The 18,136-nt window shown below is 35.5% G+C and overlaps 1 protein-coding gene across 4 annotated transcripts in view; it reads right to left on the bottom strand.

Annotated features, from left to right (window-relative positions):
* Window positions 1-18,136, bottom strand: part of SLK (STE20 like kinase) — a 49,561-nt gene that overhangs the window by 22,964 nt on the left and 8,461 nt on the right. For all 4 annotated transcript variants that reach the window (XM_058840809.1, XM_058840811.1, XM_058840810.1 and 1 more), the window contains exons 2-5: window positions 6,080-6,244; window positions 3,708-3,756; window positions 2,832-2,981; window positions 210-282 (exon numbers count right to left, since the gene is read on the bottom strand). In XM_058840809.1, coding sequence (XP_058696792.1) covers window positions 210-282; window positions 2,832-2,981; window positions 3,708-3,756; window positions 6,080-6,244 — 437 coding nt within the window. The remainder of the gene's footprint in view (window positions 1-209; window positions 283-2,831; window positions 2,982-3,707; window positions 3,757-6,079; window positions 6,245-18,136) is intronic.

Raw genomic sequence — 18,136 nt, 5'->3', positions numbered from 1 at the left:
AACAGAGCAACAAAGTTCCAGATGAGAAAATGCTTTTTGATCTGTTCTTAGAACAGTTCTAAACACAGACATTCACTGAAGCATTGCTAGAAGCACATTCTACCGTCAGTATATTTACAAGTATTTATTAAGACTCTAATATCAAATTAAAAGTAACATTAAGATACTAGTTCATACTAAAAAGTCAGCCAAAGAATATTGGCACTTACCAATATGGTGTACCAATAAAGGAGTCTCTTCTTTGTATTGTTCTGGTGTTTTTAGCTGATACTCCAAAATCCGCTTAAAGCAAATAGTAAAATACTATTAATGGGGTGGTGGAAAACATACTATTTTTTTTTTTAATTTACAATTGTCTTTTAAAATGGTATACGTTCCAGAACAAACATTCTTCAGTATTAAAACTTCAAAGAGAAATAAAAATATTTGTGTTCTAATAGCCAAGTGCCAAGGTTTCATATCATTTATAATAAAAGATCTTGAATAAAACTTATTCTACATTTCTGTAAATTATTCTGCATTCTTATGGTAGTTTCCAAACTACCATAATGCTACTCTTGAGCTGCATGGGACAAAAGCAAAATATGTACTGACTGCAGGAAAAGTGCATTCAATTATTTCAATAAAAAATTAATTTGTTTAGCCTATAAAGTCTGTATTCATCAAACATGGCATAAACTATCTCATTAATTCAACAACTCATTCAATTTTTAATTTCAAGACTCAAATCTTCATGAAGTTACATTTCCCCTTCATCTTATAGGTTCCTTTCCACATGATTTTTCACTTTATAATAAATATCTGAAAGCTTGCACATGTACTTTTCATGTAATATCTACCCAAAAAACAACTTTACCCCTTTGCAATTAGTTATCTATAAAGCATTACATCACTTACTTAAAAAAAGAATACATTTAAATAAGTATTATATGTTTATAATAGATGTAATTTTGTTAATGAAGATCTAGAGATTAGAGCAAAGGGACAAAGAGCCATATGTTGCCATCTTTAATCTGTACAAAATTACTTGATGGGCTCAATACTTGAGAAGACTAATTTTGTTCTGTGGAAAAATAATCAGGACTAAAATCTATTGGTTCAAAGGCAAAAAACGGAAATTTTGAGGGACTACAGGTGTTGAAATAATAAAACTCAGATCCATATAAAAATAAAATGCAATAAAAGAAATTTACTTGCCATTCACAATCTGTAAAACAAGGAATTACCCATTTCTTTGTATAACAGAATTCAAATACAAGTATTTTCTAAGGAGTAAAGTGCTCCTTCAAAGGATGCTGTACATTTTTCATAACTAAATCAAGTCTTTTTTTAGAATTTTTAATTAGTAAACCTGAATGCATCACCAAATGCACATGTGGAAGAAATCTCCCTGTGGTCTGAACTGTTAAGTAGTATCCTGACAGCCTGCAAGGTGCTGTGTACCAGCTTAGCTTAACAAAATCTTAAAATAGTTCCAAGTCTATATGAGGAGAAGCCAGGTCATGTGAAATGAACTAAAACAAATGACTCTCTGACCATGAGACTCCTGCTATGATCTGTGATTTCTTTTACAGCAGTGCCAAGAAGCTAAGACAGTGGTTCTATTACATTTGAACATCAGGCCTGTGACCCCCAGTGCAACACTAAATGTTCAGGCTTCAAAGAAAAGCTACACCAGTAAATCACCACGTACTCTTCAGACTAGAAGAAAGCTAGATGCAAGGATTGTGTGTACAAGCAATAATCTTGTACAAAAGGGATCCATGGAAAAGCACAATCACACTGAACTGATCAATATAGCAAAGCAGATTCTTAAATATTCTCAATTTCCTAATAGAGAAGGTGCACAGTACCCTGCTGAGACTCATCAGGAGGAGTTAAGCAGGAGATATATTTCTGAATTTGGACATATCTTGCTTACCTTTAAAAGGAAAGTCTGTATCAAGGCTGCAGATTTAGAGCCCCAGTTCCCCATGGCAATATTCTGATTCTCCTTACCTTTGTCCTCTGTGCATCCAAAGAAATACAACTGATCATACACCATGCAGGGGAAAGGCTCTGAAACCTGAGCATGGGCAGGGATGTCATGGAACTATGCTATGGATAGAGCCACTGTAAAGGCTGACAGCTTATGCACATTTTACCCTGAAACAAAGTGGATCCAGATAATTCCTGCCCTTTCCTGGCTGAATGAAGGGATGCTATTCACCACCAGCACCTTTGTCAGTTCTACATGGAGGAATCCTCATCAGACTAAAAATGTGGATGATTGTTTAAACTGAGAAACAGGTTTTTTTAAAAAAAAAAAAACAGAAATCAACACCAATAAACTGCAATAATTTTGTTCCAGAGTGTTCTGTCTGAACTTCAGTGCAAAAAACAATTGAAAAAGGCATGGAAAAAACTAAGCTGGGTAATTAAGAGATCTCCCTCAAAGGAAGAGACAACAGTACAAGGTACAGCTTTTTCATGATTGTGAAGAATGTTCCCTTTCAAAGCGAACAACTTCAAAGGGAAGTTCTGATGTTATCACAGTAAAGGCAAGTACAATCAGGAACTTTATACTAAGAAACAGTAAGACCTATGACGACTTCTTGTGCTGATTTTCATATATGAAAGATGGGACAAGTATGGTCAGGATATTTGCTCAAGTTTTTTTGTTTGTTTTTTTCCTTGATAGTACCAAACCACTTGTTTCTGAAAAACCTCTCATTGTTAGACTGGTATTTCAGTACGAAAATATTGAACTCTGTCAAATTACAGTTTAAGGAAATGACAATTAAAAGACCATGCCAAGTTCCAGGAAAGGGTTTTATATGCAACATGCTTACCTAATTTAATGTCTCCATCTAATGTGAAAAGAATATTGCCAGCTTTTAGATCTCTGTGGATGATCTTATTCTCATGCAAGTAGTTCAGTGCTTCCAGTGTCTGCCTGCACACCACTTTGATCTGTGGCTCTGTTAACGGCCTTTCAAGCTCTACCAGAGACAGACAGAAATAATCACAACATTTTTGCATTTTACGTTACACATTCATAGCAAACAACATAGTAATATATGGGAAAACTAATTAATCTGAAGTAATCTAAGCATCAGATGTCAGAAAAAAATTCTACCTTAGAAAATTTGCTTCTTCCAGTGAAGATTTTATTCCTTGAACCCAACCCCCTTCTCATTATGAATTATGTATACCTACCTATCTGAACTGTGAAAAAGCTACATAGTTTAGAGACTGGTTCTTTTGTGTGGAACATAGAGATACTGAAGACCAGATCTTTTACTTACTGGTATTAGCATTTACTTAATTTGAGGAATAAGCATAGAAAACAGACCTAACTTTAATGTAGATGCAATATAAAGAATTATCACAATCTAAGTTGGAAGGTGGCAGTGGAAGGGGAAGAGTGAGATCCTGAAAAGGGCTCATACAGATTATGTTATGAGAACACAGAGCTCCATAAGCAGAGAACAACATTTCACTTTCACTTAAAGGATAAAGACAAAAATGTGCCTAGAAAAGTAAATAAACATTTGAAAAATGAAAGATACAGGTGTAAATACTGATTTTTAAAACCCAACATTCAAAACATATAGCACACCAATTACATAAATACTTGCAATTCAAAACAATTTCACATATGAAACAAATATTACAGTATATATTATCATTTTATGGTGTTAGAATTATTAGTTGAAACTATTTACCCAACATTACTGCATCTACTGCTCCTCCTGCACAAAATTCAATCAGGATCTGTATATAAACAAATAAAAAATTACAGAAATTAGAAATTAAATAGTTCCACTGAACTGAATCATTGTGTAAGGGAGTATTATTGGGAGATCAGAGTTTCAAACTATTTGGCCTCAACAAATTATTTTACTGACCTGCAAAATACTGGTACTGTTACCCAGCTAAAAGTAGGGCTGTGCTGCTCAAGCAAATTATTTGAAAAATGCCTTGAGACCCTCAGACAAAAGTTCTAATCCAACTATAAAATAGCATAATAAAACTTATAAAACATAATGACACAGTCAGCTTAAACCTACTCCTTGTAATGTGATTTACATAATCCCTGCAAACTCATTTCTCGGTTATTAAGCTCTACTTCTATACTATAATCTCTCTGACTGAAAAGTCCAAGAGCTAAATGATTTTCCAGTAGCTGATGCTATCTTCTATATTGCTTCAGATGAGACAAAAATACAGAAAATACTCTTTAAAAGATATAGAAAATTACTAAATTCAGATGTTTACATTAATTTTCCTTCATGCCTACAATACTTCAAGGCCTTTATCCCAGAATGTAATAATACCAGAAAATGTCTGTTCCCAGTTCTGAGTTTCCCTTTGAAACAGAAATATATTGCAATTATTTTTGAGCACAAACTATGCTGCTATGAAAGACACAAAGAATATATACAAAGGAGAAAGAGGGGGAGACAAAGAGAATGAGGAGAGCAAGAAAGAGGAAATCTCATCCAAGACTGATACCCCACTCTTCCTTACGTGTTTTTTTTCCTTTAATTTGAACTTTAAATATTATAAATTATAATCATCTGTCTGAGAGCTAAGAAGTATTCCTTGTCAGAATCTCAACAGTCAATATGCTTGGACACAGTATCTTATTTTTTTTTTCTGTAGAGTAATTTTAAAGTCAGCATATAATTGCCCATAAAAGAGGAAACCTCAAAGTATACCTTGTACCACAACACTTAAATATACACCACTTATGTCACATATACTTCAAATTATTATTGCAATTAATCCCCACAACAATGGTACCAACAAATACATTACATAACGCAATTCTTTTTAAAACCTGTAAACATTCCATTTACGTGCTTCTGTGTGCCAAGTAGGTAAGTGTGGGAAATTGTACATAAAGAATTAGTATCTCTAAAATTTGTAGTTTGATTTGACAAAGGTGTCTTTGCTAGAGAAATCATGTTTCTAATCTTGGAAAGCAAAAGTGTATTTACTGTCCAACTATCATTCTTCATTTTTTTTTTGCCCCCACTAAATTCTGTTTATTTACCACATAATTATCCTTGTGGCTTTCAAGCCCCTGCATTTCACTGTAACTATGTAGCTCCAATTTTATTTTCAAAATGTTTACTTCTATCTTTATTCTGCCAGTGAAGCCTACCCACTCAGTTTCATATTGTGCCTCTATGCCTGCTTGCTTTCATACTGACCTTTATGCACAGAAATTTTTTCACTATTCCACTGTTTTATATAATATTTTACTCTGCACTGAGATCACCAAGTTTTGAGCTTAGCAAAACAAATGTGAATCAGGAACCATGGTATTACACTTCCACCATTTGCTCAAAGGATAAAGCTTATTTGTAAGACTACCAGGAAATCTTCTTTTACTTGTTTTAGGTATCTTTTTCAAGTATAAACTCTTAAAAATCTTTCCAACCCATGTATTCTTTGTACCATTCCAAAAGCACCTATAAATATTGCACTGGATTACCTAAAAGTACAAACTGTTTTGTCACAGCTAAAGCAATCCAAGGAAATACCCAGGATGTAGCACAGCAGGGACACGCAGTCCAACATACGCTCTCTGCACGTCAAGGTACAAATACCCAGGGTTTAAATAAATTAATTATGGTTCAAGTCCTGGTAAACTGTCCTTCCTGGGAGTGCCAATAAAGTCACTGACATCTAAAGTATGTACTTCACAGGCTGACCTTTCCAGCACGTTATTTATTTTTCAGGTGTGGATTCTGAATCTCACTTTAAATCGTGCTAATGTAATTGAAATCTGAGTCCTGCTGTTACAAATAAGCACCAGCTGAGAACTCTAGCAATACACAAAATGAACGGCTAATTTCCACATTTTAGATTCAAACCCCTGACCAAATGACTCAGGCCTGCACAATTCTACAGTGACAATTTTCTAAATCATACTCACAATTTACAAATTAGTTTTGAAACTGAGTAGTTATCCTAACAGTGACAACTAAGATGAAATCTGACAAATAATATTTCAATAAATAAAAAAGTGTAATTTCAATAACCTTTTGAAATAAGAAAAAACATTCAGAAAAGGAAAAATACCTACCCATAGATTGTTTTCATAGTAGAAAGCATCGAGGAGCTTGACAATATTAGGATGATCACAGGATGCTAAAATATCAATCTCCACCATGTAATCTTCAAGTTCTTCTTCCGATTTAGTATCTATCACCTTTGCAGCAGCCAGAACTTTAGTTTCTTTGTTCTGAGCCTGTAAAAGAAAAGTCACAACAAACATATATATGAATTTCATCAGAAAACTGGCACCAGCAAAAAAACCCCACAAATAAAGCAACTCGCTCTTGAAATTTTGTACAATATTCCTGCCTCTAGTTTCCTCCACTACAAAAAGAGAACACCTGCATATTATAGAGGAAATAAAATGTAGCAGAACAAGGGTTTAATAACTTTTCTCAAGGCCAAGAAACGATGAACAGCAAGAACCTAAAAATACTTCATTCTCATCACATTTTTTAAACCATCATCAATAGCTCAGGATAACTGCTGCCTCACTAAGATGAAGTTTTGTGCTGCTCCTCAAACACCATCTATTAACACGTGGCAAGGCAAGGAGGAGGAAGGAGCCTCTACCCTCTGTTTCTGCCCTTCTGATTCTCCCCACGTTGTGGCAGCACCGCTGCTCCCAAAGCCACGCAGGGAACCAGATCCTCCCCCAGGAAGCAGCAGGTTACTCCTCTTCAGCCAGAGGCTGTACCAAAGCTCCCAGCTTGAGGAGCTGCCTGGGCATCGCTAGTTTGGGCATTTTGCTCCCTTTGCTTCATTCAGCAGCCCGAGGACTCCTCGTGCGAGCTGGGGCACTGCGAAAGCCGCCAGCCTCCGCTTACACACTTCTCACCCGCACACCAGGGACCTACGGACAGCTACAGAGCACGCACAAGAAAAGGAAAACGAGACTTTGGGTACACAAGGAAAAGGCATTTCTGCTGTGCATTGAAATATTTTTTGGCTTTTTTCAAACACAAGAAATTACAGACAAGTCAGGTAACTCATTTCCATAGCAAAACCATTTCAGAAACCAGGAAATACTACTTATAAACAGAACATGGCTGAAACCTAATCACAAAAAAAATATATACACTCTAATAATTCTCTTGGTAAGTTATGTTCGAAGAAATGCTCAATTCCAAGCTGCAGCAAGCTTTAAACAAAGTGTATTTTTCCCAAGCCATCATAAAACCACTATTTTTTCAAGTAGGACATTTCCAGTGGTTACCTCTGAACAAGGGAAGTGCAGGACTGATGTCTACTTCACCCACTGTATGTGAAGACTATAAAACAAAGTCCTGCATTTACTCCACTGAGTTTTTGACATTCAAATGAAATAAAATGGCAAGGAGGGACACAGGCTCTCTCCAAAGCAGCAAAAGACAAGGACCTACAAGGGGAATTCCAGCTTCTGATGTGAAGCATCACTAGGTGGTTCATCTTGTTTCTGCTGGTGTGGACTGTGCATGGCCCCAAACCTACTTGGGATGGACAGGACACAGCAAAAATCCCAAAACCTGAACTTTGTCACCTAATGACTTTATACCATTATCAGAGAGCAAGTAAGAATTCTAAAGAATCATTTTGGAGGTCTAAATATTATTACTTGCATGACTATAAATAATTCTCTCAATGTGGCAAAAGATAATAAAATATTTAAAGATAAACATTTATATTAACATTCAGTAAAACAGCAGTAACAGCAAAATACATAAAGCATAGTCCCAGCTGATTCATCTCATGTTGAGGGTAAAGGTTTTCCATTACATTTCTTTTTATCTCATTCTTTCCAAAACAAAAACCAACCAAATCTTCCCAACCTCAATATTTGCCCTCCCATGTTTAACAACAAAGATAAGGAATCTGTATAACATCATTTGAAAACCAACTACTGAGAAGCTTTCCAACACACATTCTAATAATAAAAAGGAAAAGGTCTGCTTAGTAACGCAAACAACATTTGTTTTGGTTTCATGCTTTGTAGCAAGAATGAAATACCAGCCTTCCCATTCTAGAGCTGCACTGTAAATTAAACACAAAAAGTGAAACAGATGTCTGACCACAACAGAATTAGACTTGGTAGCTTTACATGTGCAGAAAAATGGCTTCTAAAGCACCTTCCTAAAGAACTCAAATTTTAAACTGTAAACGTACTTTTTTGAAGCATGCATAGCCACACACTCTTCACTGCACCCTAACGGATACTTAAATAAAATAAAGCTGAAATTAATTTTTATACAAATGTGCTTACAAACAATATATTGGCAATAATATTTTGTTTATATAAAACCGTCTACATCAGGTAACAGATGTTACTGCTTCCAGATTCAGTTTCCCCTTTGAGCAAGACAGGCATTGCAAAGTTAGTGTGAATGATTACATGCTTGGGAGTTTGCTGCATTTACAGCATATACTGTTTTATTCTACTGACAGAACACTTTGCATTTTGATTTTTCCCAGATCCTTTTGCTTAAAGTAACTAGAAATCTGCTTTGAGTAAGCTTCTATGATTTCCTCCTTGTGGCAGCTCTATTAAAACACTTCATTAGAAGCCATGAATTATTATAGAGACAGTGTGATTATCTTTATGAGCATCTTAACAATTATAAAAAAAACCAAATGTTTGCCTTTGTTTTGACTCAAAATAGTAAAATTTTGTAGGTCTAGATCCAGATGTTTTTCCAGCTCTTAAAAGAAAAAGCTTTAGACTTAGCTTATTTCCACTGGGTATTTTTGAGGACTGATGTAGCATTTTAAGTGTACATCAAGTTACACCTGAAAAAAAATTGTATCTTTTAAAGTTCCTTTTGAATAAGGCATGAGTCATCTCCACCCAACAATGCACTCCATTAAAAATATCCATGCATTTGACTTACTGTAAGTAACGTGCTCTTTTGAACTGTGTAGAAAAGGATTTTACTGTTCATGCACAAGATTTATGAATCACTGTACTGTACACTGAAAAAAAACCTCTTTGGATTAGGAGGAACAAAAAAGCACTTGCAACTTTGTGTGGGCATGTTTGTTTTTTCTAAGTTTTGGCTGAAGTCTTCCTTCTTCCACAAAACGTTCTCCAAAGGTCAGAGCCAGAGCAAAAATGATTGTGTAGAGGCAGTCTTGATTTGCACATGGTAATTCTGCATTTGGGTACACCAACACTTGAAGTCAACCTGCCATTTATGTTACAGGACCTATTTTGAAAAGGCAGAACTTCTGAGTAGCTGTAGCCCATCAGTTTCTTCCTATATTTTAGCTCTCAACTACTAATTCAATTTATTCCAAACACTCTGCTTAAATACATTTGATTCTGCATCTGTGATTAAGTGACTTAAACCTCAGTCCTATGCTAAGAAATCCAAACTGGCATTTTCAATGGTTATGTGCAGACAAGGAAGAAAGGCATAGAGGGATTCATTAACAAAATTTGATCTTTTCAAAAGATACATACATAATAGATGAAAACCAAATTGGAATAACTCATTCTCTCAAGATCTGGCTAATGCAAGAAGACATGGATATTATTAACTGTTACATGTAACAACACACAAATATTGCAATCCTTTCAGTACAACTCCTATTTGGATTATTTATTGAAGGTTACTACAGCAAACATTTTAACTTAAGGAGAGAGAATGCACAAGGAAATAACCAGCTGTACGTTACAGCACGGTTCCTGCAATGAACAGTACAGTCTCGTCAGCTATCAGTGTACAGAAAAACATACTTAATTCTAAGTTAAATACTTTGATAAAGATGGACTGCAGGCTTGTATTGAATAAAAAAAATCTTAAAAATTACAACTTGCAAATCAATTTGTCTGAACCTACATTTCTTACACTGGAAATGCAATGTACCTCTAATGCACAAAAGCATTGCAGAAATCTGAGAATGTCGCAAATAAGAAGAATAACCCTTCCACATAAAACCAGGGCCTAGAAGTATGCAAAATTAGTGACTCCTCCCTAACAATGCTGGATTTTTGCAGGATATCATGTAACTAAATGCAAGTTCTAGAGGCAGAAGCTTTGTGAAGAGACTGACAGCAGAATATTAAAAGGTAGTTTACTATCTGGGCACTAGGCCAAGAAGTTGCATATTCCCAGCCCTGGACAGCAGGGAGAGCAGAGCTCCCACTCCAGAGTAATAGGATTACAGCTCAGAGATAACACATAGCCTTTCATCTTCTGATGACCAATATGAAGTTTCAGCCTTGTTTGTGAGGAGCTGTTTCAGTTTCCTATCACCAGCAAATGCTTCCTTCCCAACTGCGCATCCCCTCTGCAATGCAGCTTTAAAAATTAAACATTATTTACAACTGAAAAAAAGTTAAGTACATCCTTCACCTCTTGTTCAGCCAGCCAGGAACAAAGCTGAGATATGAGATAGAAAATTGTTCATCACCTTTCCTCCTGATGCCTGATCTCTTGTGATATGTTACATAACCTCACTGCATGTTTTGCAGGCAGCAAAACAAATCAATTAAGCACCTTTTCCTTTCTGACTCATTCTTCTCAGCAAAACCATACAGTCATAATCATGGATCATCAAAGTTGTCAAAAGGGGAAAAATACACACATCCCTATTCAGCAAAAGATGTTTTTCCCACATAAAAAGCTCCACTTTTGTGTAAAATTGGGATTGTCAGATCTAGCTTCATATAAATTTTCTGACAGTGCCTGGGTAATCAGTACTGAAAAGCTGGCCTTGTACAACACAAAGGCAGAAGTTGTTTCTTTGAGCTACTGCAAAGCAGAGATTTCAATCTTTCTTAGAACATATGAATTAAGGGAAAAAAAATGCTCTCATTTTAAATTTTAGCAGCTCTAGCAAATAAAAATATAAGAAGTAGTGGGGCCTACTGAAATAACTACAGTGGACTTTTGTCTAAGTTTCCTATACTGTATTTAACACTGGCCTGTTACATTTTGAAATTAAAAAAATCCTGCATGAATGACAGGTATCAAGTGTTCAAACTTCTTTTCAGAAACATGTAAAGGTGCTCTTTATCAGTGAATTTTATAAAAGAAGTCTACCTAAGTCAGATAAAAGGAAGCATTAATTCTAACACTAAATGTTAAAAAAATGTAATTAAAAGTATCAGTTTGAATTTAAGAGCAAACAGCTACTCTTGCAATATCAAACCACAATTTTAACAATAAATAACAAGTTCAGCCAATGCAGAAGACAGCAACCTCCAGAGATTTCTGGAAATTAAAACCAGTCAAGTATTTTACTCAATTCATTTCAAAATGAGTCAAATACTTTGAAAACATTTTGAAAAATTTCAAAGTTTTTTTTTTGCAAGAACCTTCACTGCCCAATGTTTAAATACACAGTAGTAATAATTTTTTAAAAAGGAGGTAATTTCAATGTTTTGTTTAATTATAGATATGGTTGGCCCAAGGAATTAATAAACACCTAACTTCAGTTATACCTGCTGAAACTTGTTGAAATGACAGTTAGAGAAGATCTATTCAAAAGATAATGAAAGTATCTCCCAAAGAAAATGAAACACCCTTGAACTACAGCTGATCAGCCAAACATTTTTCCAGCCTGCACAATGTACCACAGCTACCCTACTGTACAGTTTCTTCCACTTAACAAGAAGTTAATTAAATTCAGTTCCCCTGTTTAATGCCAGGGGGAAAAAAAAACCAACAAAACAAAACTGAAATAGAAATACAGATAAAAGTGCCTCTATTTCCTACAAGCAAATGCTTTTCCTACGAAAGTAGAGGCCAGGGTTCAACCCTGACTGCTGAAGCATCTTTATGATCCTGTGGTCTGGTGCTGCCTTTGTGGCTATGCTCGTTTGGGAGCTGTTTCCATGACAACTTCACTCTTTTAACATTATCCTTGTACTTCATACTTACTGTGGTTCTTCTGCTTCCTCCACAGTTGGTTTCTGAGGATTCCACAAGTTATTTTTGGAAGTGATATGAAATACAATTTTCATGTTTAACCTCATGTTTCCCACCAAGTATTCTCAATAATTCTGTGGTATTTTGTGTACTAGCTAAGCAGAGTTCCCATCCTGATTGTGCATGCTTTGTGCCACTGAAATTAGAAGGAATACTTATATTCATCTTTGAAAAGTACATGAGCTGAGCTGGGAAATCTGTGCAAAATAACTGAAACAATCCTTGGGAGTAAACTTAACAGAAGAGAAGATAGCAGATTTTAGCATAATTCTTATTTAAGAAAATACATTTAAAACACAGAGTAAAAAATAAGAAAAAAATTGCTAAATTCTGGCAAGAAGAAAACAGCTATGCTTTTCTATAATAACATATCTTATTTTCCCTTCTCTTACTGCACAATGACTTTCATAAAAGCAATAGGGAAAACCAGCTGACAATATTGGGAAAACATTTGTAACTAAAGCATTAGGTGGTATCAGAGGTGTATGTGCAGAGGAGTGGTATTTTTTTTCCTAAGTTTAGTTATAACAACTGTACATCCTACTTGCTAAAGCAGCATTAAAACACAAAATACTGCATTACAATCAACTCCTAAACTTGAGAAGGGGGGAGGTGTGCCAAATTGAGATTTATCCCCACAGTGCTAAGCTGCTTTGCCAGTATCTTTCCCCTGCAGAGGACACTAACAGTTGCTGGCAGAGGTTCTCAGTTTTATCCAGCAGCAATGTCAGCACCAAACTTAAAACCTCCCAGGAAGACATTAACACAGTGGATCTTCATCTTGGATTACAAACATGCTACAGTTATTTGGTTTTGTGTCATTAGGAAAAAAAAACAACATAATGCTTAACGCTTACCAATTTATTTTAGTGACTACAGCTTAAAATTCAGGCTCTTCCAATAATAAACACACCTTTATTCCAAATTATGTAATTAGGAGTACTTCCAAGAAACAATGTTATCAAGAAATACTGTTTAATCAAACCATAATTATTAATTCTAGCTGTTCATTAGAATTAAGACAAACAGCAAGTCAGAGTTGAACCTGTGTACGCTGTTTTATCAGAAAATTATTCCACTGCCAGGGGTTGAGAATTTTATGATTTGCTTTTGATAATTTTATGATTTGTCTGAACGTAGGACTTAAAAAATCTCCAAGTCCTTCAGCTGGGAAGTTTTTGTTATAACCTTGCTTTTAATCATTTAACATCTGTAACAAGTTTTAGTTCACTGGAGCTCAGAGCCAGCGTTATTCCTGCTAACCCCTTTTCCCAAGGAGACATTTGGAGCTGTAAAAGCTCATCTGGAGCCATCTGCAGACAGAGACACCACCGAGTCTTTTGGCTTCATGTAGCACCAAGTCATTTTGTTTACTCACACTCTGCAGATTAGTGTACATCCACAGATGTACAAGTATAGATCTAGTACACTCCTTTTTTCTTTTTTTTTAAATAGATTGGCTCGGTTAACCCATAGCTCCTCAGAATTAAGCTACAAAACAAAATTGGGATCTGCTTTGCCCAGAGTTTTTAAGCCAGATCAGATACAAGATGGCTACAGCTGTTTGCTGACCCAGCACAGCCATTCATTATGACAAAACAAGAAAAAACAAGTGCATCTGACTCGAGCATGGAAAATTCTGTCCTTCCTAACTGGATATCAACAAGTCAACAAAATAATAAAGAAAGAAAAATTACAATTTCTTTGGGCTTTAAGAACCCTTCAACAAAGGCCTTCTGACATGTTACTAGGGAAACTACATAGTCATAGAAATGCAATGTGGCATAGTCATTAAGTTAAAAAAAACTTGCTGTCAAAAAAGTAAACAATATTATTAAAAACTCTACATTTCATATAGCAGAAGGAAGGCATTAAAAGACCTGCACTAAGACAATTCATTTTATGTATTTATTGCTGAAGATGATGACCTATAACAGATACAAGTTAACTGTAATTTAAAGTGTAAACATCTTACTAGCTCAAATATATGGCAAATTTGAGAAAAGGTTCTGTATAATTTGACACTGCAATGTGAGCCATATTCAAATTTCACAACAAGCACAGATAAATAGCCAGAGGGGAAATATTAAATTAAACAAGACGAATAAAGCACCATCATCCTTTTTCATTCTTTGCCCTCCTAAAATTAACAACAAATGCAGACTACTTCATATGGTTTAAGGGAAAAATATAAACTATATAGGCAGTTTAAGATTCAATGTTTTACAAAGAGATACAGTTGTAGCAGAGGGAAAGGAAATGAGACAATACATGAACACCACAATGAAACTGGCAACAGCTCTTGCAAAACTATCACAGCATATATTCTGTTGCTTCATGCATACTCTAGTCTGTTCAAATGAAACTTCCTCTATTTCTGAAGGAATAAAAGAAGTAGAATAACTTTAGAAAGTTTTAACTACAAAAGCTGTACATCATTGTCCCTCACTTTTAAGTAAAATCATTACAGAAACTAATATCTATCTATGGTATTAATGTATTTTCTAAAATAGAATTTACAATTCTACAAGGGAGTCATTGGTTCCTTACATACACATCTCTAAGGCAATCTAAAAGAAGCCAACTGCAAAGACAGCAACAACAACAAAGAAATCAACAGTTAAGCTGGAGTCATTCAGCACTCTGTAATGTAAACAAGTTATGTTCAACTCAGTGCTACCATAATAAACTTTATTAATTATAAAATTCACTCCACTGCTATATGCTATTTCATGCTAGTACAGTCTATGACTTGCCAGTAGTTTCTCTTGTGTTGTGAGTCCTGACCCCAAAGTTACACAGTGCCTCACAAGCACAAAATTAAATTTCAAAAGGTCCCTCACAGTTTAGATGAGCTAGTTTCCTTTGTGCTGCAAATACAGTATATCTCAAGAGATGAGAAAGAGCCTTCTCAATAAACATTTGGTATTCCTTGACAATTGGCTATTCAAGTACCACAAAAATAGCATCCTGGGTTCTGTAAATGAGCTTCATTCATATTCAACACAGTAGTGGAATATTCTGCTTTCTGATGCTGCCTTTCAGATTAACTGTTTGGTTTGTTGGGGTTTTTTTAATTGTTGAATTTAAACAACTTACCAATTATGAAAATTGGCTGCTCTGAGAAACTATATGAATGCAAATCCTATTACTTATCAGCAGATTTCAAAGGAAATTTTAATTTAGAAGCATGCTGCTGATAATATTTTTCAAATTCTCATCTTTTACGCACTTGCTGTTTGACATTTTACTGATTAGTATAATTTGTTCAGAATTTACCTAGAATGCTACTGATAAACACAAATGGCCACGGGAATAACTGTGGGAACATTAAACAGTTAAGTGCACAAGATGTTCAGGAGGAAGCACTGTTCTTGCCTCATAACAGTGTGGCAATGTTACTTTTCATGGAATTATGGAAGCTTTATTTTGTTCGTGTCCCCAAGAAGTGATATTGTACGGCTCTTAGGAGGAGGTCTTGTTTAGGGAAAATTACTTCATTTCTTTATTCTTCTCCCTCTCTCATGCTTATATTTTTAATTTATTGTTAGGCTGAAAGCTTTCTGAAGCAGACTATCTTTTGTTGTATATTTGTACAGTAAGAGAGAATGAAGAATTCCATTCCCTTTGGAATTATTATCAAAGCCACTTCTTGTCTCAAAACACCCTACTAACTCTGAAATTCAATTCAGCTTCTGCACTTTCCTCATACAAGGTAGATTTAGTGCCACATAAGAAGTCTTATAAAATTTTCAATCTTTTCTACCAGTCTCTGAACACACCTAACGTAGAAAAGAGAATCACCACCTGAACTAAAACTGGGATCACAGGCTTATAGTTAATTTGCAGTTAAAGACATGCCTACATAACAAAATGCACCTACCATGGATATCAGTGGTGCTGAGGGGCAGAACCACTAGCTGATAAAAACACCACCAGCATTTCCCACAGAAACTTTTTTATTAGTAGTCACTAACAGCAAATGGCTCTCACAACTGTAGCAAGTCTATTTTTTCTGTTGTCCTGACAAAAAGCATTCATCTGATATACCTTAACAAATCCACAATATTAATAGCCACCCTTTTACAGCTATTGAAGCCAACACTGACACTGTCCTGCCAATTCTCCCTTACATTAGCGGTGTCACTCGTCTGGCCCTCTCGTGAGCAGGTCTGGGCAGCCAAGAAGATTACACGGACAATCAGCTTTTGCATGGCTTAATTCCTTGAACCAGATCAACACAGGGTTGGCAAGAACCAGGCCTGTCACAAGGAAGGATGTGGCAAGGACAATACCTTGCCAAAACCCCGCCTGCATCAAGCTGCACCGTCAGAAGCTGTTGTGGAAAAGAGTCATGGTAAGACCCTGACACTCATCATTTCAATGTCACTCCTGTACTTACAAAATGCAAGACTTTGGATATAGTATGTTCTTGACTGTTTCACTTAGTAAATATCACAGTTCCACACTGTTTTAGTGCTTTTCAGGGATTCAGAATAATAGTCTTTATATTGCATAAGTGAGGTCCTATGTCAGGCCATTGAAGGCCACAAATTTACAACAGCATCAATAAACACTGAAACAGACACCACAAATAGAAAAAACAAGTCTGTACCAGCACTCCTTTTTATATTTCACTTCTAAGTGCTATGGCCAGTGTGTGGGTTTTTTGTTTGTTTTTATTCAAATGCAACATGCAAAATCAACAACCAGCTTACTGGGTTCTTGAGCTGGCCAGACACCTGTATTTGCTATTTGACAGTTTGAAATTCATGCTAAGAACCTTTGCCAAGAGCAAAGGAGACACTGTCAGGTACCCCAGCTATCCCTGTCAATAGGAAACACTTGTCAGTATTGTTTAAATGGTGATTTTTAAACTTTCACACTTTTCTTCCCAGAGAGATGAAAATAGCAGGTTACTTTTAAACTCAGTACATCTCCACTAATAGCAGAAACTAGTTGGAAAGAGTAAAAAAGCTTGGCTTAACTCTGGGAGTATCCATTTCTCCACATTACTGGGATGATTTGAGTTTGTTTTGGGGATAATTCCTTTTCAAACTATACTGATTATATTTTCCCATGATGATGACAGCTGTGTGCTGTAGCTGCACAGACCTGAGCTTCTGATATGAAGGCATATCCAGAAAAAAAATCCAAACTGCTTGCCTGAATGGTGAACTGAAAGACTTGTGGTATCCACAGAAGTTAATCAAGTAAGAGAATCAGAAGGACAATCAAAATTATTAAAGGGACATTCTGTTGTCTTATAATAAGGACTAAAAAGGTTGTGCCTCTTCAAACAGGAAAAGCTGAAGGTGGGGCAGGAACATGACTGAACTTTACAAAATAAAAAAAGGCAGCATATGAATTGAATAAATCCTGATTGAGACAATGGTTGTGAAGGAGATGAGGGTTAACTGTAACATTCTAATTTTTGGTGAGGCACTCAATTAACATTTCTCCATTAGGTTTTACTGCCTTTTGATTAAAAAGGTATTAACTCTTTTCCTGGTAAAATACTATCTAGAAACACAAGTGAAAAGTTTTCTTCTATAATCCGCAATCTAGGTATGTTAGAAAAAACCTTTGTTTTTGCAGCATAAATCTGTTTCTGGAGAACCATTATCCAGGAGATAAAGAATAAAACCCTATGCAAAAAGGCTTGCCAAGTTATTACACTATCATTGACAAAGTTACAGTAACCTTCCTCAGAACACTCTGAATCACAGCTCTGACTAAACATTTCTAGAGACAAAACCCAGTTCCTTAAAGTCCTCCCTAAACAAGGAAGTCTCAGATCTACAATGCTATTCAAAGAGATATGAAGAAAGCAAAGGGACAGTCTTCTCCCAGCTCATTACTAAATTAGATGGATTAAAATCCAGTTCTGCCTTGGAATGGGGATTCACCATTGCTTCCATACCAAGTAAACCAATTGTGATCTATACACAATTTCAGTTCTGTGGTAATGGCTCCCCCACATAAAACTTCACTTTCTGTTCACCCACTCATTTTGAGTAATTTCATTATTGCAACTTCAGAAAAATTCTTCCTGAAAATAATAAAGTTTAATTATTCACAACGGCATCCTTCATATTCAAATTTTCTGAAACAATAGACAAATTTTCAGGATTTTTAAACACTAATCAATAAATTGATTTGACTATTGCAGTATG

The sequence above is a fragment of the Poecile atricapillus genome, chromosome 6, assembly GCF_030490865.1.
Source record: "Poecile atricapillus isolate bPoeAtr1 chromosome 6, bPoeAtr1.hap1, whole genome shotgun sequence".
Classification (NCBI taxonomy): domain Eukaryota; kingdom Metazoa; phylum Chordata; class Aves; order Passeriformes; family Paridae; genus Poecile; species Poecile atricapillus.
Note: the sequence above shows the minus strand (reverse complement) of the source record. Positions and strands in the feature narration are given on the sequence as shown.